General features: G+C 42.4%; 1 protein-coding gene across 1 annotated transcript; it reads left to right on the top strand.

Moving 5' to 3' along the window:
• Positions 1–8242: 8242 nt before the first annotated feature.
• Positions 8243–25224, top strand: LOC121872424 (organic cation transporter protein-like; the record flags this gene model as incomplete). Its single annotated transcript, XM_042375166.1, is given in 2 exon segments — positions 8243–8492; positions 25070–25224. Coding segments are annotated over 2 exon segments (271 nt in total), but the record flags the coding sequence as incomplete, so codon positions are not given.
• Between the last annotated feature and the right edge of the window lie 315 nt (positions 25225–25539).

The following is a 25539-nucleotide window of genomic DNA, read 5'->3' as shown; positions in this document are numbered from 1 at the left end:
GGTTATACAATTTTTTTTACATAATAGGTGTGTAGGTTCCATCATGAACAGATAAATTAAATCAAGAGAATAAAGAATTAACATACTCCTGAGTAAACCACTAATATATTCACAGTAAATAAACAATAAACTACTTGGTAATATCACCATTGATTGCACTTTCCACCCATAAATAATACTAGAGAAGCACTGAATAGTTAATACTCAACTAAACCCGATTTGAAAAGGTATCCACCACTGACAAACTCAAACATCCTTCCACCTCCAAGGCCAGTCAATGACTGACAACACTCCATACTCCAGGGACTACAACCCTAATACTCCCACATTAAGCTACAAAAATATCTACGTCCACACAGAAAATATTTTAATGTATCAAGTACCATCCCTGCTCACACACAATTACAAAAAAAATCTTATTTACACTACTTAAGGGTAACGTGCTTAAAAACATATTTCACTATGCACAGCACAACGCACCACTGTACATTACGCCATGCATAACAATATGTGTGTTGTGTTGTCAAAGTAAGAGAAACAATTGAGACCCTGGAATTGTGTGTAGATGAAGCAGAAAATCAGATCAGCAACCTGGAACTTGGTCACATATGGCAGCAGGGTCTACTATAAGACAACACATTATGCTTCCAATATCTTCCCTGGCGGTAGTACCTCCCTGTTTGATAGCTGCCTGCTACCTACAATACTACTTGGGCTGTAAACAGATCTGGATTAAAGGGGGACCAGGGGACACTTGTCCCAGGCCCCCTTACTCAAAGGGGCCCTTTGTTTGAGAACAAGAAAGAAAAGTTCATATTATTTCTTTTGAACACTATGAGATAACATTAACAAATAGGACCACAAGCGCCCCCCCCCCCCTCATAAGTGCCCGGGCCCTTGCTGTAACGAATGTATTCATATTACAGTATTTCATAACGTTAGCAGTATCAATTTTCACTTAATGTCATAAGGATCCAATACTGAATTACTTTGTAAACTATTTGTGTCTATTTTAACAATTTTCGGGTTCTTATTTATATGGCCTTTTATTTTTTAAGGAAGAGGGTAAATGCAAGGGTGGCGACAAGTTTTATTTATTTCATTAATTGACATCTTAAAGATAAACCACTTAGAAGCATAAGTTGGCAGGGTTTTTAAAGTACGTTACAACTGCTTACTGATTACGAGATCCAGCCTTCTTGAGCGGCAAGCTCTTCATTTATTCTCCTGGGTAGGGATTCTACTAACTTACTGATCGGCTTGTTAACCACTCATTAGCCGGTCACATCTCTGTTATGCACTGTTGGCAAGTACTGGGCTTGTACCTGTACCTGCAACAGTGATGGTCAAGTCTTGAATGAGCTCACACGCGGGGCCACACAATGATCTCTGGTTGATTGTTTCAAAAGTTTACAATTCTCAAACCGAAAAACATTTCCCTGCCTGGTTTCGGAGCTTGTGGATTCTTCAGACGTAAGCTGATACCCCTAGTGAGGGGGGCATACGCTCGATCCAGGTATGAAAACTCGACTGAATACTGCCGTCTAATCTATATTAATAAAACAAAGAGGTATGTCTGTGTGTTTGTTTGTTTGTGTGTGTGTCCGCACAAGAATCTCGGAAACTACACTACCGATCTGTAATGATGATGGATGGTATTATATGTAGTGATGATGATGGATGGTGTTATATGTAGTGATGATTAGGCAATAAAATAATAACAGTTTAATCCTTTAAAAAACATAATTTGCTGTACCGATGTAGTGGAACTTACATACACCGTTAATGAACTATTGATGGAATTAGAAGTTTTGGGGACTGAACAGTAGTTGCAAACAGGGAGTTGATCAGAGAGACAGACTACTCAGTTGAAGTTCTGGGGAATTTTCTTGAAGAAAATGAGCCTCACCTGGTGCCTGATGAAGCAAATGCTTATGAACAGATCTTGCAAGCGATACAAGCGGAGCAGGGAGGTATGATCTTTCTCGATGCACCTGACGGGACAGGAAAAACATTCCTGATCAACCTTCTGTTAGCCAAAGTACGTTATCAGGGAAAAATTGCTCTTGCTGTGGCATCCTCAGGCATTGCTGCAAAACTACTAGAAGGAGGACGTACTGCACACTCAACTTTTAAACTGCCTCTCAACCTCGCTCACAATGAGAATCCAGTGTGCAACATCAAAAAAGGATCGGCAAAGGCAAAACTCTTAGAAAAATGCAGCCTCATAGTCTGGGATGAATGCACTATGTCTCACAAGTTAGCGTTTGAAGCATTGGACAGGACTTTGCAATACATACGAGAAAATGACCAGCTCATGGGTGGCATTACAATGGTCATTGCTGGAGACTTTCGCCAGACCCTACCTATCATTCCTTGAAGCACTCTAGTTGATGAACTAAATGCGTCCCTCAAGGCATCATACTTTTGGAGACGTGTTCAGACACTTACCCTATCCACAAACATGAGAGTAAATCTACAAGGAGATCAGGATGCCGGACGGTTTGCAAACCTTCTACTACAGATTGGGAATGGAACTTTCCCTGTTGATGCAGAAGGACAAATAATCATTCCTTAAGGATGTGGAAATGTTGTAAAGTACTCAACTGAGCTCACTAACGTGGTCTACCCAAACATTATCCACCACTACAAGGATCACAAGTGGCTGTGTGAACGCGCAATTCTGGCACCAAAGAATGAAGCAGTGGCTGAAATCAACATGACTCTCCTCAGACAGCTTCCAGGCAGTGAGACCTCATTCAAATCTGTTAATACAGTAATCGACCAGGACCAAGCAGTCCAGTACCTTGCAGAATTCCTTAATTCTTTGGAGCCCGCTGAAATGCCTCCTCACCACCTCACTCTCAAGATTGGAACTCCTATAATGCTCTTAAGAAATCTTGAACCACGAATCCTCTGCAATGGCACAAGACTGGTGGTGAAGAACATGATACCACATGTACTGGAAGCTACAATACTGACAGGAAAAGTTAAAGGAGAGGACGTTTATATTCCAAGGATACCCCTCATCACCACTGACCTGCCATTTGAGTTCAAGCGACTTCAGTTCCCGGTTAAAGTGAGCTTTGCCATGACCATCTACAAAAGCCAGGGACAGTCCCTAAAGGTGGTTGGCCTAAACCTGGTGATTTCCTTACTTCTCTCATGGACAGTTCTATGTTGGATGCTCCAGAGTGGGAACTTGCAAAAATGTGTACATACTTGCTGCTAATGGCAAAACCAAAAATGTGGTCTACCTTAATGCACTACAGTGAGACAATGTGGAGCCTCCCGGAGGGTAGCGTCCTACCGTGGCCTAGCGAAAAAGCCGCCCGGAGGGCAGCGTTTCTGCTAGTCTAGATAAAAAAAAAGAAGTATGTCTGTGTGTTTGGTTTTTGTGTGTGTGTCCGCACGAGAATCTTGGAAACTACTTTACCGATCTGTAGTAATGATGGATGGTGTTATATGTAGTGATGATGGATGATGTTATATGTAGTGATGATGGATGTTGTTATATGTAGTGATGATGGGTGGCGTTATATGTAGTGATGATGGGTGGTGTTATATGTAGTGATGATTAGACAATAAACTAATAACAGTTTAGTGCAAAAAATATACTTTGCTGTACCGTTGTAGTGGAACTTACATACACCGTTAATGAACTATTGATGGAATTAGAAGTTTTGGGGACTGAACAGTAGTTGCAAACAGGGAGTTGATCAGAGAGACAGACTACTCAGTTGAAGTTCTGGGGAATTTTCTTGAAGAAAATGAGCCTCACCTGGTGCCTCATAAAGCAAATGTTTATGAACAGATCTTGCAAGCGATACAAGCGGAGCAGGGAGGTATGATCTATCTCGATGCACCTGACGGGACAGGAAAAACATTCCTGATCAACCTTCTGTTGGCCAAAGTACGTCATCGGGGGAAAATTGCTCTTGCTGTGGCATCCTCAGGCATTGCTGCAACACTACTAGAAGGAGGACGTACTACACACTCAACTTTTAAACTGCCTCTCAACCTCGCTCACAATGAGAATCCAGTGTGCAACATCAAAAAAGGATCGGCAAAACTCTTAGAAAAATGCAGCCTCATAGTCTGGGATGAATGCACTATGTCTCACAAGTTAGCGTTTGAAGCATTGGACAGGACCTTGCAAGATATACGAGAAAATAACCAGCTCATGGGTGGCATTACAATGGTCATTGCTGGAGACTTTCGCCAGACCCTACCTGTCATTCCTTGAAGCACTCCAGCTAATGAACTGAATGCGTGCCTCAAGGCATCATACCTTTGGAGAAGTGTTCAGACACTCACCCTATCCACAAACATGAGAGTACATCTACCAGGAGATCAGGATGCTGGACAGTTTGCAAAGCTTCTACTACAGATTGGGAATGGAACTTTCCCTGTTGATTCAGAAGGACAAATAATCATTCCTTAAGGGGACCTCTGAGTAGCAGTGGGCCCCAGAGGGACGATGCATAGGTCCACTGGCATGTGGTCACATTCTGGCGCCTATCAACCACTGCCCCGTTGCCATGCGGATTAACCTTGGTTGGTATAAGCTACGGGAGGAAACCCCGAACGAAGATATCTGCAGTGGAGCCCAGCATCAGGCACACATGCTTTCAGAGCTCCAACAAGACCTCAACGGCGGTATAGGCGGAAGAGGTGAGCAGCAATGCACGATGGACAGGCGACTGAGGTGAAATCCAATAAATTGGACTATTGGCATTCCATTGCAACAATCTCTCTCCCCAGTCGTTGTAACTACTTGCACCACTGGATCAGGAAAAGGGAGAGCCAAGATGTGTGGTTGCAGCCTGCCCTCCTGCCTCACTACATAAATCAACTAACACGCATCCACCATTCAGCTAATCATACCTCTCATCACCATGAAACCCCTATCCCCCCCAAAAAGTCCTATGGCGACAGACGATTGGCGACGGGAACAGGCAGATATGAATGCCGGCAATCTCTAGTCACAACTCTGCACATGGGCGGCTGAGGTAAGATCGTTGTTTATGCACTAGGATCTAGGCAGCGGTACAATTTAGTCCTGTCTATGCGACTGAGCAGCCCTTACCTTTTCTAGCCCCCTCTCCATGTGAGGTGAGCCACCCTGCTCACCCCACATGAGGAGGGGCTAGAAAAGGTACCCTAAACATAGTCTGTTCAACTTTAGGAATTTTTCTGACGGCGGGTCATCAATGATGCATTGACATGTGTAGATTTCAGGAATAACCTGGGTCAATTTTCCTGTTGCTACTGAAATGAGACATTGGAAAATCGTATTTGCAGTTTTATTTAGTAATGTTTGACAATAGGTATCGAGTTTTTTTTACTTTCCTCCTTGTAGCAAGAACACATGCCACACACGGAACCTCTGTATTACAACGACTGACTCTACTTTTGCAAACGCGTTATACAAAAACGGCCACACAATGCAAACACTATGTACAGACACACACATACACACATACATACATATGCTCACATACTATCTTCTTCACCTCTTGATCTTGGTGAGGCCAGGTCGTGCTTTCTCCTATTCCTAGATATCAGAAGTCTGCTCACCAATTGGGACTTGATCATCCCATCCCTTTTCTCGTGACTGTAGACATGAGCAGCTGCCTCTGTGACTCTGAGTATTTGAAGGCCAGTCTGGCACCTCCATAGGCCTGTGCACAAAGTGCTTGACTTGAGCTGTGTTGGGAGAACAGGTAAGGGGAGGTTCAGTGACCCCAGTAGTCCAGTCTATCAACTCTGACAGCTTGGTGACATCTGGGTTTATGTGCCTGGGCCCCTCCACCCAGCTGTGGTTGACTTTGATGTTGTACCAGTTCGGCAAGTACACCTCCACTATGAACTCCACTATTAGCTTGAAATTCTTCTTGTGCTTCCCTTTCAGTCCATGCTTAGACACCCACAGTCTGCACATCCTCAGTGCAGTTGTCAGCCACCTGCTATGACAGACTGTTCCGATTTCCAGCAGGATCAAGTTGTGGGGCAGCTCTCCAGTCCTGATGGCCTGGGCAATCCTTTAGCCATAAGATTGGTCTGTAGAGACGTCCCTCACAACCTCTTCACTCAGCTGGATCAGAGGAGGCCCCACACAGATCTTGGCAGACTTGGGATCTATCTCCAGCTCTGTAGTAGTGTCCAGCATCACGCCAATCTTGCCACTCGTTGAGCTGCTCTTTGAAAGCATGTGCAACAGCTGGATCCTTTAGTGTTTCGTCGCTTAGTGTTAAAGCCTCCTCTGGCGTGTTGCCTTTGCCGTTTTGGGGCAACGTGAAGGGAGAGTTTTGCTTTGACCCACCGATGTTCTATGTCACAATGGTCTGAGCCATGCATGGCTCGGGTGATGAGGACATCTCGGCGTTCTCTTTCTCTGACTGTGATGTAGTCAATGAGATGCCAATATTTGGATGGTGGGTGTTGTCAAAAATCCTCGAGCTTGTCGGCCTCCCTAAACAAGGTGTTGGTGAGAGTGAGGTTGTGTTCACCACACTTGCTGTGGATGAGTAGGCCGTTGGGATTACACTTGTCTACTCCATTTCTTCCTATGGTTCCTTGCCATGTTTCAGCCTTTCTGCCAAGTCTGGCATTGAAGTCACCTCGGAGCACAACCTTATCTTCACTGGAGATAGAGGTTAGCGCTCTGTCAAGGTTGTCATAAAAGGCCTCCTTTATGTCATCCTCTGCATCCAATGTTAAGGTGTATGCACTGATGAAGAAGGCATGGCGTGAGTGATTCAGTAGGACTCAAAGTGTTATGAGGATCTCATTGATCCCAACAGGCATTTCAGTTAGCCTATGTAGGATGGATTGGCGAATGGCAAAGCCAACTCCATAATTGCGGTTTTTCTCCACAGCAAGCTTACCCTTTTAGAAGAAGGTATATTCGGAACCCCGTTCTGTGAATCGACCCTCGCCTGGGAGCCAAGAATCACTAATGGCTGCAATGTCGATGTTATCCCTAGACAGCTCTTTTGCCAGTATCTAGTATCCAGAAGGGTCTTGACATTCCATGCAGTGACCATATGAGGTTGTTTAATTGTTTTTGCTTTGATCTGAGATTGTGATTATGTTTGGACTTCATAAGGTTGACCTTGCTGGGTGCGGTTCCCTAGTCTGGTTGGAACTTTATGCAGACTATGTTTAGGGCACCTCTTCTAGCCCTCTCCCTATGTAGGGTGTGCAGAGTGGTTCCTGGTAAGGGGTGCTCAGTCGCACAGACAGGACCGGATTGCAGTGCTGCCTCGATCCCAGGGCATGGACGACAATCTTACTATGCCGCCCATGTGATGAGTTGTGATTAGAGACTCCTGGCAGTCATCTCTGCTTGTCTCCGTCGCCACTCGTCTGTCTCCATAGGATTTTTTGGGGGACAGGGGTGACACTACTACATATACTGAGGGTAGTGGCACTAATACATATACTGAGGGGTAGTGGCAATATTACATATACTGTACTTAGGGGTAGTGACAATACTACATATACTTAGGGGTAGTGGCACTCTTACATAATTACTTAGGGGTAGTGACACGTCTACATATACTTAGGGGGAGTGGCACTACTACATATTTACTTAGGGGTAGTAAAACTGCTACATAATACATATAGTCAGAGGTAGTAGTGCTATTACATGTACTCAAGAGTCATTGCACAGCCGCCATTACACGTACTACTCAAGGGTAATGTCTCTACTACATATAGTATGGATTATATGGTATGAACACTGTTGCATCAGTAAATTAAGAAGACAATAAAAAAAATTATTAAGAAACAAAGACACTGGTAAGCCGAGGCAACATGTCTCCCCGAGTCCGAACAACAGTTCACATTTAAAGTCTTTGGGCTACTTAATCTTTGACCTCAAAAATCCTTTAAAATGCCAAAATAACACAATTAAGAAATGGCTTTGGGCGTATTCACCTAATATGCAAGTCTGCCAAGTTTCAAATTGTCTCATAATCGAGGAAGGAGAATATGAAGACACACAGGCAAATCAATAACCCAACCCCTCAACAGAAATATAATATAATTGTAAAATAGTCACATATACAGAACAAAAACTGTCTGAGAAGCGTATCTGAGTCATTCACTTCTGCATAGTTTGACCAATCTACAGTAGACTGAATATTTTCTCGCTGGCCCTACCTTGTAGACTATTTTCTCTTGACATCTGTCTTCTGGTGAGGACATATGGAATGTTGAGTGCAGGTCTAATGTGCCCCAGCTCTGTTAGATCCCAATGTAACCTAATTTAACCATTCGAATTAGGGCCCTTTACAATAAAGTCTCAATTATACTAAAACACAGTGACCAGATGTATCAATGATCTCATCAATAATATAACATACAGTAATGTGTTCACAGTGGGACCTAGTATGTAGCAGACGGGCGCTCTACTCCACCACACAGGCGATGGTGTCAATTGGGGATTTCATCGGATCTCTGGTTTTTGGCTGCCTTATAGAGGAGTAAGTACTGGCTCTGGGACTCTGTCAGGTATAGTATAATATTGCTGATTGATATATGTGTAACATATCAGAGTTTTTTTTTATAATAGTATAATTCCACACACACACTTCTATATTAGGCCATATGCGTTATTGTGATGTTCATCTAGTATTTATTCATTTAATAAGTACTGTAGGTTAAAAGTGTGTTCATGATTTGTTTGCATTAAATAAATAGGGTAACTATTTTATAATTTATGCAATCGATTTATGTTGTAGACAAGTAAGATATCTTTTTATTTTGGAGAAACTTAGGTTGGATGGTTGTAAAAATAATATTTAATACAATTCCCCCCCCCCCCCCACCCCAAAAACAAAAAGAAGAATTAGCACTTGGTAAAGATCACATTATAACACATGCTATCCATTATTCTAATCTTATTTTACGGGCACAAAATACACCCAAACAGCTGAAATGAACTTCCAACGTCATTAAAGAATGATTACACATAAATAAAATCTTGTCGTACCATCATCCCCGGATAGTGAAGGAAGTTGATGGAAAGGTAATAATACAATGTGCCATCTCTGAGAAACGTAAAATGAAACCCGAACCGTACGACGTAGGGGCAGTCTAACACAAGGTCTGCAATGTGTAGATTAACGCTCGGACAGATAAACTGACACACGGAGAGAAAGATTGATGCAAGCATAGACAGACTAATGCACAAACCAATACTCTGACGTACAGATACATGGACGGCCCACACTCCTGTACTGTATATCTTATGTGGACCTGAGAGCCCATCAGAATGGATGGGTGGTAACCGAATTTTCTAATGAAATAGACCAGAAAGTATTAAATAAATAAGGATTAAAATTGCTCAAAAGTCATGTAACTGCGAAACGCTCAGTGATTGTCTGTGACGTCACTATATTGTAATGAGTCAGCCAGTTGATGTGAGTGCTTTGACAGCCACCTTTGACCAAATAGTGCAAGGGCATTAGGTATCAACCCAGAAAATAATAGGGAACGTTGATTATTTATGGAAAGTTACCTGGATGTCCAATGAGTCCAATGGAGAAAAGTCCCTCAGAGTTCTGGCTGTGGCAATTATTTTTCAAGTGGCCGCTGTCATGGTTGAGCTGTGTTATATTACACACTTAATCTATCACGAAACTAAATAGGATGTATCCTAATTAATATAAATCCAAGATAGCGCCATTTTAGGTGTCGAAGAAGTTGAATTTGCCATAACTTGGTTGTTATTGAAGATAGGATGATGAATTAGTAGTCTGCACCCATGTTTTAGGGCATGAAGAATTCAATTAAGCCATCAGAAACACAATAGGATATGCCCTGATTAACATAAATACAAAGTGATCTAAAATTCATTTTTTAAGGTAAATCAGTGCATTAATCATGATCTTGGTGATATGCACTATTCTTTGGGTAATCATAAAACGTGTTTCAGGCTGATAGAATAAAGTAAGCAAGACAAAAATACAAGAGAATATCTTAGTCAGTCATGAAACAACAGGATTGGCACTACGCAGAATCGGAATAGTGTTAATGAGGCTTTAAATGAAACATAATTAGTGACTGAACGGTTTTTAATCCACCTATTGCATGGTTGATACATTCCTGAATGCCCTGTATGAATAGTACTTGACTGCAGCAGAAGTGGGTGGAAGAGACTCGAACAGAAATCCAGAAAACATCAATGACTTTCGGCTGACACGTTTCATATACATCATGTGGCGATACTTGTCTAAAGATGTTTTGGTTGCACCATACAACCTAAGCATGAACATCTCCCCAATGCGTGCGATCTCGTCATGGACCCCTTAGCCTCGTTTGAACACGTCAAGTATTTCCCAGTTCTCCTTTCCACCTTGCAGGACTGAGACAGCTTTCTTTTTCCCGACACAGAAGAGTTCTGAAACAGTGTCGCATCCAGCCATCGCGTGGGCAAAAAAGGATGTGGGTTTGCAATACATCTGAATCTTCCCGTTTACCTGTTGCAATCACTGTAAATATCCGTTAGCGTGATTCTTCAGGTTCCTTAGAATTATCATAAATAAATGTTTATGGGTTACATTATCAAACCCAAATGGTCTTTTCTCCATTTATTAAGAAGATAAACTAGTGCACAAATAATTGTAATATCACCGTAATTAACGCTAGGTGTTGTAAACACTAATTAATAATATGAAGCTGATATGTATCCGAGCTTCAGGAGCCTCACGTGAATCGTGGGCGAGAGAGTAAGGGTAAACTCAATTCATAGGCCAGGGGCCTGGTCCTTAATGTTTGCATAGCCAGGACAGAGGGTTATAGGTAAGATGTCAAGAGGTCATCTTTTAGACAAGAAGATTAATTACCCTACATCACTCACTTCAGTATCAGAGAGAAAACGATAGAAACTTGTTCATAGTTTAATTACCGTGGGGGTAGTAGTTATATAAATATAATGTATGTAGTCCACATTTATATAAGTATTACTGTCTGTTAGACAGGGGCGAATACACATCATGCATTGTTTGATTGGTTTGCTGTATACTGCATGTCTAGCTCCAAGTTGTTTGTGGCTTTAACCAGCATAACGAGCAAATCTGTGTCAGGCTCAGCAAGGATGATAGGGCGTTGTAGGAGCTCTGCAGTATGCAAGGCAGAGATACAAATGAGATCGTCAGCATTTGCCTAGCTCTGGCTGCATGTGATGCCAGCATGTCCAAACCTTGGTAAGCATCCGTGCCTTGTTGTGGCAGTTGGACAGAAATTCTTTCCGTGAAGTTGAAACTATGGTGACAAGATCGAACATTATCTTAGCTTAAGTGTTCTGAGTAGCACGGTGCTCTTGCTCAGCCACTTTATCCAGCGTAGCATCACTAGTGTAGCCATTAAACACGGCAATGCCTTCAGTTGTTTTATCGTTGTTTGTTGACTTACATAGTGCTGCACAGGGATTATTTTTATTTGGAGCCAGCTCTTTTGCCACAAGGGCAGTTCTTTTTTTCAGGACACTCTTTTGTGCCAATATTCAGAAGGGTCCTGACATTCCATGCAGCAACCATAAGAAGTTGTATAGCTTTTTTTTGTTTGGATCTGTGATTTTGATTGTGTTTTCGACCGCATAAGGATGACCTTACTGGGTGCGGTTACTAGTGAATTTGGGTGTTTAGGCAGGTTATGTTTAGGGAGCCTTTTCTAGCCCCCTCCCCATGTGGGGTAAGCAGAGTGGCTCCTCAAAAGGGCTGCACAGTCGCACAGACAAGACCGGACTGCACTGCTGCCTAGATCCCAGTGCATAAGCGACCATCTTATCTGTTCCGCCCATGTGCAGAGTTTTGACTAGAGACTCCCGGCAGTCATCTCTGCCTGTCCCGTCGCCACTCGTTCGTTGCCATCGGACTTTTGGGGACATAGGGGTTTTGATGATGAAGAGAGTTATGATGAGCTGGATGATGCCTGCACGTGAGTTAATTTATGAGGTGAGGCAGGAGCGCAGGCTGCAGTCACACATCTTGGATCTCCCTTTTCCTGATCCAGTGGTGCAATTGTTGCAACGACTGGGGAGAGGGAGAGTTGCAATGGAATGTCGATAGCCCAGTTTGTTGGGCTTCGCCTTAGTAGGCTGTCCATCAGGCATTGCCTTCGACCACCTGTGTAACCCGATGGGTTTTCACGGTGTGTCACCTCTTCTGCCTATACCGCCGTTGGGGTCTTGTTGGAGCTCTGTATGCATGTCTGATTGATGCGCGGCTCCACCGTAAATTTTTCGTTTGGGGTTTACTCCTGAAGCCTTACACCTACCAAGGTTAATCCGCAAGGCAGCGGAGCAATAGTTGGTAGGCGCCATGACGTGTCCACATACCAGTGGGCCTATGCGTCATCCCTCTGGGGCCCACTGCTATTCCGAGATCCCTTGCTAGTCTATTCTGGGCCCATGGGGCACCCAGTTACCGTGTGTTGCCACGAGGAGGCACAACAGGAGTCTTGATTGTAAGGAGGCTGTGTACTGACAGGGAAAGACTTATGCAAGTTGCTTCCCTGTTTGCCACGAGGGCTAGTCAGTGGCGGCAGCTGAGAGCGAGAGAGCAAGCAGTGCTTGTGCCCTAAAGCTGACACAATGCTGCCACACTCGACGGATTTCACCTCCCTTTGTGTATGACACACACACACACACACACACACACACACACACACACACACACGCTCGCACGAAACGATATCTTAGCAGTTATGTGAAGTGTAACTTCCACAATATATAAATGAGTCACTCAATTTTGTATTCCGAATCCTCATTCGTTATGGCAGTTACCATTGTCTTTGCAGATGCACTGTGCTGTACAAGACATATCAGAGTTTCTAGATTTACAGCGTAAATCCAACACCTTGAGGGTAGATTAGGGTAGTTAACATGAACTTGTCTCCATATTGCTGCCTGATACTGTGACCGCATCACAGGGAATCTTAAGGCATCGCTCGTGGGTGGCAGGGATTCAGGCGTGTTAGACTTCATGAACAACAGCCACCAAGCCTTGTCTTGTCCAGTCACTTTTTCCCAGGTTGTGAGGTAGCTCTTAGTGTTGCTCAAAAACTTTCCACGCAGTTTTCTTTGTGTGACCAGCAAAGTAGTCTCATTCACAGATGAATCAAAGGGCATTTGTTCAAGAAGTGTATGTAATGGAATAAATTTTATTTTCTTGGCTGTGTGACATATGGTGAAAGTGAACAAGAAGTAGCAGAAGTATATCAGTGTCTCGAGCATGTGCTATTACAATCTTAGATCCCTATGTCAGCTTCTTCATGTCTGGTTGATTTTACTTGTCTTGTCAATACACCCACCAGATATGACAAGCGTTGGTGCATTACGACCATCGTGTATCATCTCTTCACAGAGAAACCGTACCAAATCAGTCTTATTTTCTGACAAAGCGAAGAAATTACTCGAGAGTGAAGGCAGAGGTACATCACCATTCTCAATTACTCTTCTGATAAGTCTGGCTCCTTTGGCGCGACTATTTCTTGTTGATGACTGCATTGATACTTCATAATACCTAACAAATACAATGTCTATGCGGCTGAAAGAATCTTTTCGAAGAAGAGTGCTTCTGTATACTTCATACAAGTCTCGAAATGTTACGTCTTCCTTTGGTTTTCCAATAGCAACCACCATAGCCTGGCCATCAACGATAAGTGTCGCATTATCACTAACCTCCCCTATACCCAATTTTGACGGACACTGTGCTACTTCTGTTAGAACATGGGACAAAACGGATTTGGACCCTGTCCGTAGACCTCCATTCATTTCTTCCAGTGCCAGTGGGACCGGTAGAAGAGCATTGAAGTTTCCTGTCCTACCCGCCTGATGAGCTATAATCAGTCGTTGAAAAATAGATCGGTCCACCTTCAGGACCTTCTCTTCCTAGACCTAGTTGACTTTGTTTCTGTCTCAAACATTGAGGGAAATGTCAGCACTTTATTTCTGTGCAAGTGTTCTCGAAAATTTACCTTTTGTGCGTCTTTTGCTAAAATTCTGTCCTTCACAAATGTGTTGAGTTACGCCTGTCCTTTCTTTCTAGCATGAAACAGACTCTCCAATTTGCTTTATGGCCAAGTCTTTCCTTACAAGAATGGTATTCCCTCAACAGAAAATAATTTCAGTGATATCATTGTAGCCATCATTATTTTTGCCTTTATCTTGGTTGTCACGTTCTATCAGGAACTGATGGACTCATTGTGCTGAGGCATAACTTCAGGTTCTGTGTCAAGGTTGTAGCCTCCAGAAGTTTTGTTTCATATGACATTTGTGATCTCAGGTTAAAGGGAGGGTCCATCTACTCAAAGCAGTAGAAGTTTTGATTATGCCAAATATGTCACCTCCCTTCTTTCCAGTAGCAATGGGCCATTCCTGGCTATGGTCTGGGTCAACTTCGTTAAACTTCATTACAAAATTCCCTTCCTGAAATTCATAATGCACGTTTACTGGAACTTGGTGCATCTCATTCACATATATTACTGCCTGAAATGCATAAAAATGTCGTACTTCAGTTACTCAGTTTTCTGAAGAAAAAATAATCGAATGAAAAATAAATCCATAGGTTTTACAAAGTTAAATATGAGTGGTCTCCTTGACCCCCCAAACCCATGAAACGACACCAAAAGTATTGTTCTAGCTAGTGTCTATATGCCAAGATATAGTCAGTCACAAGTGTTCGTGGGCTCTTCGTGCCCGGTGGCGAGTCCGGTGGTACAGTTTACCGAACCGTGAAAGTTCGACAGCTCGTGCTTGGCTAGCGTGCAACCGCCGTCCGGCTGACAGCGTACAGCGACAGCGTTTTCCTGATGGTCGTGGTTGTTATAATCAGGGTCGTGGTTGTTATAATCATGGTCGTGATTGTTATAATCATGGTCGTGGTTGTTATAATCATGGTCGTGATTGTTATAATCAGGGTCGTGGTTGTTATAATCATGGTCGTGGTTGTTATAATCATGGTCGTGGTTGTTATAATCATTGTCGTGGTTGTTATAATCATGGTCGTGGTTGTTATAATCATGGTCGTGATTGTTATAATCATGGTCGTGGTTGTTATAATCATGGTCGTGATTGTTATAATCATGGTCGTGGTTGTTATAATAAGTGTCTCTTTCTTTATGTTTTATCTCATTATTCTTACTCCTTTTACCTACATTTAACCGACTAATTTCTACATGTTATCATCCAAATACTTGGTGTGATTTTTGTTTTACTTATCGCTGTCCTTCCTTTGTCTCCTTCTCTAGTCTCCTCCTCTAATATCCTTCTATACCATTCTTATTCTGTCCTCCCATCCCTTCATTCATGCCTCCACCTCTCACTACCCTCTCTCCCATCTCCTTTCCTCTCCTCTTAAGGATAATAATGCTTCAGTCTCTCTTCTTCTCCTTCTCTTCTCCCTTTCTATCTTCTTCATGCATTCCTGTTATTATCTTTTTATCTCTTCTCCTTTTCCATGTACAGTCAACCACAGGAATAAGTGTACTGTACACACTGTAGCTGTAAGGTCCGAAAATGGTCTGGTAACGTTGAAAGTGCGCATCCAGACGCATGATGAAACTCAGCTCCCCCGCCCACCTGTTATCTCTGACTATTTTCTTTTTCCCCTTCTTTATTCTTCTATTTACTCATCTTCCTTCCTTTCCTAATCCAAACAACATTAAAAAAAATAGGCTAAGAAAAAAGGTGGGGGGAGGAGGAGGAGGAGGGAGCCGTACGATAACTGCATAACTGCAATCGTGGGCTGACAGCGAACAGTGAGTGAGGGTGCACCAAGTCCGTAGATTTGCATCGTTTTTCAGCGTAAATAAAATGGTTAATAATGGCTTCCTAAAGAAACCATCGACATGGGTTCCACTCTACGAATTTTTTGCGATTTTTCCACCAAGTTTGATGAAAAACGATTGTGCCGTTTCGGCTGCCCAGAACAGAGACAGACAAACAGACAGACAGACAGACAGCTAGTCCTATAGTATATTAGATATGCTGCAGTAGTGATCGAAGCAGCCATTATGTTTTCCGCGATTTAAGGGGTTAAGAGTGGTCTGACGATGGAACAGACACCAAAGTTGGATTCAGCACACCCGATTTTGGGGGGAGAGGTAGTGTGTCGACTTTTCCTCAAAAATGCCTCTAGGACTTTATAGAAGCTCTTTCCTCTGATTTACGACCAATCTAGGTTACCTCTTTTTATCCCTTTTCCATCTTCTTGATGTTTATTCTTAAGTGTTAGACCCAGACAAGGTGCATTTCATACAGAAGTCCATCATTGTGGGTACATTTCATGCTTAAGTCCTACAATTAAAAGTCTCTCAATTTCCATTCCATTACCTCTATCTAGACTGCCAACAACACAATAATGGACGAGTTGACGGCCCTGGGGTAACATATTGTTAGTCGAGATAAGTTAATTATTTGTGGTTCGGAGAAAACGGCAGCCATATTGGTGGTGACGTCAGAAACTGGAAGCAGACGACTCAACACCGGCAGTCGGGAGCTTACAGCAGAAGTTTACAATAGATGGCTACTTCAGATCCTAACAGCCCTGTTCAGGGAAGTTGTGCATTTTTAATGATGCGAGTCAGAGGCATTTTGTAAGTTATAAAATTGCAGTGAACAGTAACAAAATACAAGTCGTAAGCCCCATTGTTTACAGTATCATCTGATCTGCAGCATACACATGCAGAATATATATTTTCTAGAGATCTAAATAGGCTTCTAATAAACCTACGAAACTCTCATAAACTCGTCGTTGCTATTTAAGAAAGCATAATATTCGTGAAGATAGGGGTCAGTATACAAGTGATGACAGGGTTTGAACTTCGGATTGGGAATGCTTGTTGCTGGGTAAACATTGCAACATATTTCTGCTTTTCAGTCGTTTTCTCAGTCGTTCGGGAGCTAGGTGGACGTGTTCTGGTGCTAGTCCCCGGACGTGTTCACCTAGCTCCCGAACGACTGAGAAATTGCTGTTTAACCTGGTGGTGCACTCATTAACCATCATTATATATATCGTTACTGTCATTATTTCATAGAGGGTATAAGCAAGAATATTTGTTAGAAGTATGGTCAAAGTGTACATAGGTTGGTAACCAGGTGATAACTGGCTGTGAGGAAGGCAACAGTACTTGTATTCTAGAAACTTTAATATTTAAAGTTGAGCTAAGGCTCTCAATTGGCTTAGCCATGTCAATATTGTTATTATCATCGACTCTGTATCTGAATTTTTCTGGCTAAATAAGCTGTTTTAACATATCAATATCACTATATTACCAGACAGTTGTACTGTGGCTATTAATATATAGTATACAATACATTCGCAAACGCATTTTTTGAACAAATTTACAGGCATTCGAAGCGTAAATTAGTGAAAATCTCGGCAAAATGTCCAGTTTACTGTTTTTCTCGTGGATGCATATTTTTTCATAATTATTTGAAATGTTGGCTTTAGATAATTATTGTGTATTATCTAATGGTAGTCCCTGCTGCCATATGGCATCACAAAAATTTTGACCTAGTCTCAGGTTGCTGATCTGACTTTCTGCCTTATTTACACACAACTGCAGGGTCTCAATTGTTTCTCTTACTATTGACAACACAGCATATATACTGTATATTGTTTCTCACTTTTGGTCGTTTGTAATTATACTATTATTTTATTATATAATTATTTTATTATATTATTATTTTATTATTTTATTATTTTATTATTATATTATTATTTTATTATTTTATTATATTATTATTTTATTATATTATTATTTTATTATTATTATTGTGTTATTATTTATAATTATTATTTGATTATTTAATATTTATTTATTAATTATTATTAGTAGCCTAGTAGTAGTAGTATTTCGTTCCCCAGGATCCGATGTGGGTCAGTGACTTGTGTCAGGGTGGGCTAATCCCTGTTAAAAAAAAATATATATATATATATATATATATATATATATATATATATATCATTTGTTTTTCATACTCCCTATGTCATACTGGGAAAATGCAGAGATTATGGGTCTAACAAAGATTTGTTTGCAAGAGAAACAGTCCCAATAAATTCATGTTCCTAAAATTTGCTCTAGAAAACGTGGGGAGAAAAATTCATTTTAACATCAATTACCATGTGTGGCAGTTAATTTTTCAATTAAGAATATTATACCCAAGTACAAGGTACTTTAATAAAATTTTATAAATAAGCCTTAGCAGTCATACAAGGGGTGGAACTTTATATATTTTTTTATTTTGCCTTTTGATAACGAACATGGCAAGATATTGAAAGGAACAACATAAAGTTAACAAGACGCAACAAAATAACCTAAGGTATCTGGCTAACCTCACCGAATCTAATGAAACCTTAGCTACAAAAGGTAGCAGGTCAGGGTGAGTATTTGGCCTCAGCCTGTCCCTAGGGCACCCCATCATGTTCCCTGGTTATCCCCAGCCTATCTCTCATTGTCCCAAGCAAATCCTCTTGTCATGGCTGTCCCAGGTCCTTTCCTGACTTCAAAAACTTAGAAAAAGTTTTCATCTTTCTATGCTTCTTTTTGGCAACCACCAATCAAATACACACGATGATACCACATATCTGATTCATTTATATTTACATTAAAGACGTGGCAGTATATATTAACTTGATGCTCACATTTAAATGATCTTCACAACAGTAGAAGCAAAGCTCTGATATGGGAAACTCTCGGTGAGCAACAAGCCACCATATATTCCTTATCTTCATTCCCTCTGTATTGTGACGAATATTTTTCCTGGTGTGGCTCTGTCCGTACTCTTACACATTGGAACGACGCACCACAGTGTCTTTTCCCTTCCTTGAAAAGCATTTTGCAGTGCATTAGAACAAGTACCAATAGCAATACGGAAAAAAAATGAAAGCTGACATTTTGTTGGGGTAAGTTACCTGGATGTCCACTGATTCCAATGTTGAAAAGTCCCTAAGGATTCCCGCTGTGGCATTTTTTTTTTCAAGATGGTCCCCGTAATGGTCGAGTGGTGTTATACTACACATTTAATCTATCATATCTCGTTTATTATATAGGATAGAAAGGAGCTTTTGGTGCCTACTCCCATGTTTTTTAGCAAGAGGAAGCAAATTACATAATCATAAATTAAAAAGGATGTACCCTAATTACCATAACTGCAATAAAGCCGCCTTTTTATGTGGATAAAACTGAATTCGTCATAAATTGGTGATTAATCATGAAAGGATGGTGTTTTGTTTGTAATAATTATCTATACAGCTCTTTTGTTGGCACAAACAGTTAGAGAGGCAAAACATGGACATGGGGACAGCCTACAACAAAGCAGATGACATAGTTCAAGCCTCTCCTGAGATTGGCCGGATCAGTGCTAGACTTGGAGGGTTTCACCGCATCATGTCTTACATGGGTTCAGAAGGTTTTATAATGGATGCCAGTGCTCTTGAGTATCTCTGGAAAACAGTATTGAGCACATGATGACTGAGCTTGCTTACTCACGTGCTCTTCGTAGTGGCCCTCACTACGCTGATGTTCGAGGCCCCCAGCTGCTTGTATGTAGTCAACCTGAAGCGCCTGCAAGATATACATCAGATACATTGTATTGGAGGATACAGTGGTTACTCAACTCGCACAGATCCTGGATGACCTGGTGGAGGATCTGTCAGGAGAGAGTCGTACTGTTAACTTGTGGCTCAACTCTCTCCGTCAAGTGTACGTATGTGTTGATGCTCTTCATTTGCGTAGAGCGTACTGGTGACTGAGATAATTCTCTTTCTTCATGCAGCCGGGCATTTTTCATGCGCACGCTGTAGCAGAAGGTATCTGGATTTCGTGAAGAAGTTCCCAAACATCATGAGTAAAAATCAGCTTAAGAAATTTACTGATGATGGCTACTTCACAATAAGGAGAGCTGACAGGTTCTGGAGTGGTAATTTAACCGATCAAACTATCGAGCAGGTTATCATGCGAATGCTCGAGGATCCTGGACGTTAGTTGCATGGCCGAGGTGTAACTCCAAGCTTCCAGACAAAACTAGTACATGTGCTGCCCAGTGTGTTCCTGTCTGCAATGCTCTTGAAAACTTCCGATCAGCACAACGACCTCCTTTTCTGCTGCAGCACTGTTCATAATGTTAAGGACTATAGTATGTTTCTAAATTGGTTGAGGGCTCATTCCCTTTCTCCTACTCAAGAATCGAAGGTATGGTGTCCATCGCAACTGATATTGTTCCTGATCCGTCGGCAAATGCTGATCAAGCAAATTTAATTACAAGTGACAACTACAGTGTGGTCGTCCATGGCCTGGAAACGGAAGTCAATAGAACATTGCTCTTCATGAGAGTGACATGCGTTGTAAAGGAGCAGAAAGAGATGGAGAAGTACCTGCAGTATGAGTTCGGAAAGCATACCCCAGCATTGCTTAATATGTCAATCATGCGAAAGACTGCTAAAAGCATTCTGGCCCACACCCTGAAAGAACCAGCTACCGGTACACCTCAAGCAGCATTTCCCCAAGATCACTACTATGTTGTTGAAGGGGGTCATCTATTAACACTATTTCCTGGCCTGCAAAACTGACTGCCTCCACATACGCTGACATTTGTGACGGAGTTCCAACTTATCTGCCAGAGAATCAAGGCTATTGTCTTTGGACTTGGGTTTACCTGGTCGACAGAGTGATGGCAAACTCGAGAGACAAATAAGGGAACAGGTAACACTTAGATAAGTAGCTACAGGCTCCCAAGACATTTCAGCGTAAATGTCTCTAAAAATACATTTCAGTTAAGCACTTGTAAACAGAGATCTTTCACTATTTCTGGCCATAATAACATATCCACAAGGGCTAAGAGATAGGGCATGCCAAATTTACAAATAAAGTATTTTACAACTGAGGTTATTCTTTAATATCTAAAACTTTTATAAAAAATCAAAGAATTGAAACTTTCTGAATCCTCCCCACTTAAAGTTAAAATGGTTCAAACATAGGAAGGTAAATACACACACACACATAGATATAAATCAGAATCAAACACAATCAATAATACGTACATGAAAATGAACAAGTTCCTAAATACACAAATAAATAGCTAAGTTATACGTATAACATCGACATAGCAGCCATAAGTGAGTCCCGGCTCCCAGATGAGGGTCAACTTACCGAACGAGGGTCTGGCTATACTTTCTTCTGGAATGGTAAACCTGCTGCGGAGAGAAACCGCATTTATGGAGTTGGCTTTGCCATAAGCCAACGCATCCTACACTGATTAACTGAAATGCCTATTGGGATAAACGAGCGCCTTATAATGCTTCGAGTCACACTGAATCACTCACGTCATGCCTTTTCTATCAGTGCACATGCCCCAACAGTGGATGCAGAACTTGATAATCAAGGAGGCCTTTTACGCCGACCTCGACAGAGTGCTAACCTCTATCCCCAGAGAAGACAAGGTTGTCCTACTTGGGGACTTCGATGCCAGAATTGGTAGAGATGCTAACATTTGGCAGGGAACCGTAGGGAGAAATGGACTAGGCAAGTGTAATCCCAACAGCCTACTCCTCCTCAGCGAGTGTGCTGCACACAACCTAACTATCACCAATACCTTGTTTAGGCAGGCCGACAAGTTGAAGGGTTCGTGACAACACCCACGATTCAAATACTGGCATCTCACTGACTACATCATTGTTGGAGAAAGAGATCGCCGAGATGTTCTCATCACCCGTGCCATGAATGGCTCAGACCACTGTGACACTGATCTTCGGCTTGTCAGCTCCAAGCTCTCACTTCACTTCGCCCCAAAGCGGCGAAGGCAGCAGGTCTCCAGAAGAGGTTTTAACACTAAGTGTCTGGAGGTCACAGCGGTAGCACATGCTTTCAGAGAGCAGCTCGAACATGGGCTGATAAACAACCCAACAGCAAACACTGCAAATCCCAGTGCCGAATGGGATATTCTCAACACTGCCATGACAAAAGCCTGCAGAGAGACTCTTGGCCAGATCGAAAGAATAAACTAGAACTGGTTTGATGAAATTGACCCGACAATTAATGTACTCATCGATGATAAACGTGCTGTTTTTATCGACTGTCAAAACAACCCTCAGTCTCGGACCAAAGCTGATTCCTTCCACAAGAAGAAAGCGGTGGCCAGGGGGAACTTTGCAATCTAAACAACGATTGTTTTAAAAATCAAGCATGTCAAAAAAAATGCAAATCAGCGCAAGATGCGAGAATTTTTCAAATTCTATTAAAACATTTTATTGGCCAATCACTCGTGGCGCAGCCCCCCTCCGCTCATCCGACGGTAACTTCATCCGACGGTAACTTCATAATCAAAGACGATGAAGGCCTCCTTCAGTGCTGGAAAGAGCACTACCATTCACTGCTCAACCGAAACACCGAGGTGGATGTCCTGACTACCCAACAGCATCCACAGCTGACACCTCTCAGCTATCCTCCATCCCTGGATGAGGTAGTTACTCCCATCAAACAGATGAAAAATAACAAAGCCTCAGAGCCTGATGGAATCCCAGCCGAGGTGTATAAAGCAGGAGGACCTCTGCTTACCAAACGTCTCCACTCTCTCCTTGAGAATATATGGGAAAAGGAGGAAATCCCCCAAGCTCTTAAAGATGCCTCCATCGTCAATATTTATAAGAACAAAGGAGACCGGTCAGACTGTGACAACTACCGAGGGATCTCGCTGCTCTCCTTAGCTGGCAAGATTATCACCCGAATCCTCCTGAACAGACTTCTCCTTGAGGAAGAAAACTTCCTCCCAGAATCTCAATGTGGCTTTAGACCATCACGTGGCACCACTGACATGATATTTGCTGCCCGCCAGATAAAGGAAATGTGCAGAGAAGAGCGCCGTGACCTGTACATGGCTTTCTTCGACTTAACCATGGCCATCGACTCGGTCAACAGGAAAGCCCTCTGGTGGACCATCAGCCGATTTGGCTGCCCACCAAAATTCATTGCCATTGTGAGGCAACTTCACGATGGCACGAACGGAAATGTCCTGTACAACGGCACCCAGTCTGAGTTCTTTCCCATCCAAACAGGGGTTAAAGAAGGGTGTGTACTGGCACCAACTCTCTTTTCCATTTTCTTGGCTGCCTTTCTTGCTCGTGCCAGTGCCAATTTACCCGGCGGGGTGGACATCGATTACCTGGTGAAGAACTCCAGGCGAGAACACAGGCGTCGGCAGCTTCCATTACTGAACTTCAGTTTACAGATGAGCTCACTCTTGTCGCTCACACTGAGCACGACCTACAGGACATCCTGAACACATATGCAGATGCGTATGCACACTTCGGCCTTTAGGTGAATATGCGTAAGAATTAGATTCTCTTTCAAACATGCCCCTGGGTCAGACACACCTCCACTATCCATCTAGATTAACGGTAGTGACCTCTCTAATGTTACCTACTTTCGCTATCTCGGCTCCCAACTGTCCACCCCCGCAGACATCGATTAAGAGAATCTGCATCGGATCAAATGTGCATGTCAAGCCTTTGGCCGACAACGAAATCGTGTCTTCAGGTGTAGGGAGCTGAAATTACCTACAAAACTGCACGTATATCGAGCAGTGGTCCTCCCCACCCTGCTTTATGACAGTGAGACATGGGTCACATACAGGAGGCACCTCAAGAGACTTGAAAACTTTCACCAACGTAGTCTACGTTCCATCCTCCGAATTCGCTGGGAAGACAAGAAAACAAATGCGAGTATTCTTGCTGACACAAACCGTAGGAGCATTGAGGGTACCATTTTCCATGAACAACTACACTTGACTGGCCATGTTACCCACATGAACGCCAGTAGACTGCCAAAGCAGTTACTTTACAGTCACCTAACGAATAGTAAACGTTACGCCGGCGGGCAATTGAAAAGGTATGAGGATAGTCTTAAGACAAACTTGAAAAAGTGCCAAATCGACCCCACACGAGATGGTGTCAATCCTTTCGAGTTAGCTCGCCTGCACACCGAGGCAGACAAGCGCCGACGCAGGAAAGACGCTGCTACCGCCCCACCCACACGAATGTGAACGACACTGAGGGTCCCATATCGGCCTCTTTAGTCACCTCAAAACTCACCAACCTATGTAACATCCCTAATAACTATATCATTGTGTCATACTCGATTCCGAGTGACAACAAAGTAGTGTGTGTGTGTGTGTGTGTGTGTGTGTGTGTGTGTGTGTGCGTGCGTGCGTGCGTGCGTGCGTGCGTGTGTGTGTGTGTGTGTGTGCTTTTCTCGGTGATGAGTAGTTTTGGTAACACTGTCTAATTCGGTAGGTAAATAATGATTTTTCGGGAAAAATGCGAGGAAATCTAGTTTTGTATAACCATAACTTATATTTCTTGATATTTGTATGAAAATGCTCAGTTTAGGTTTGTCGATGCCACTTATTAATCCTTATGAAGTGTTCAAGAAGATCTAGATAATGTGTTTAAAAAAATTCAACGTACCAATAATGTGACATTTTTATCCATTACCATGCATCAAAAACTTCTTGGATTTTAAAGACTGCAGTGAATGTAATGAGCTTTTTTTTTCATTTAAACATATCTAGTTTTGCCACAAAAATTGTGATATATATTTAAATATTCCTGTATCATTTATAGAATAGCCTACAACAGCAATTTTGAACATATTTTTTATTCCATGGAGTAGAGTGTGAAATATGAACTCCTTGACCCCCAAATTTTAGGAAAAGACATCAAAAGTATTGACCTAGCTAGTCTATATTTCAAAATAAAGTAAATCTTATATTATGCCGCAGTAGTGATCACGGCAGCCATTTTGTTTTCCGCGATATAAGGGGTTAAGGGCAGACTGACGAGGCAACATACACTAAATTTGGATTCAGCACACTCAAATTAGGGGGGGGGGGAGGAGGTGGTCCATCTACTTTTCCTCTGAAATACCTCTAAAAGTATGTATGATTTTGCCAAATTCCGACCAATCTGACATTGAATGAATGGCAGATGATGATGTGTGTGTGTGTGTGTGTGTGTGAGGCTCGGGGAGGAACGGTAATGACGGTGGTTTTCACTGACAGGATTGGTCGTCGACGGTCGATGCTGCTAGCCAGTGCGATGACGTTTGTGACTGGAATGGTGGCAGCCTTCTCCCCAACTCTTTATTTCTACATGGTGATGCGTATCCTAATCTCTACATTTACTATTGCGACCGACATAGCCTGCGTGATCCTCTGTAAGTTACCCACGTTTTTACTACTACTACTACTACTACTACTACTAGTACTGCTACTTTTTTTTTTTTTACGTGGCTTCCAGCCTCCCCCAATAGCCACACCTTCGCCACCATTTAATTACCTTAATATTAAATATCCTAATACATAAGTAGCTATCCGATCTGTGTTGAATTAGTTAAGCCACAGATCTATGCGACATTCAGTGACTGTAGCCTCCTAGTCAATATCTGCAGCTCTTGTCGGTCTTGGGGCAGAAGCTCTCGTTCCCCTGAGGCAGAGCAAAGCCGACCGAAGGAGAGAGAAAGACAGTCGAC

Source organism: Homarus americanus, unplaced genomic scaffold (assembly GCF_018991925.1).
Source record: "Homarus americanus isolate GMGI-L3 unplaced genomic scaffold, GMGI_Hamer_2.0 scaffold11302, whole genome shotgun sequence".
In the NCBI taxonomy this organism is placed as follows: Eukaryota; Metazoa; Arthropoda; class Malacostraca; order Decapoda; family Nephropidae; genus Homarus; species Homarus americanus.
The sequence above is the reverse complement of the archived record's forward strand: the minus strand, read 5'-3'. Positions and strand labels throughout refer to the sequence as shown.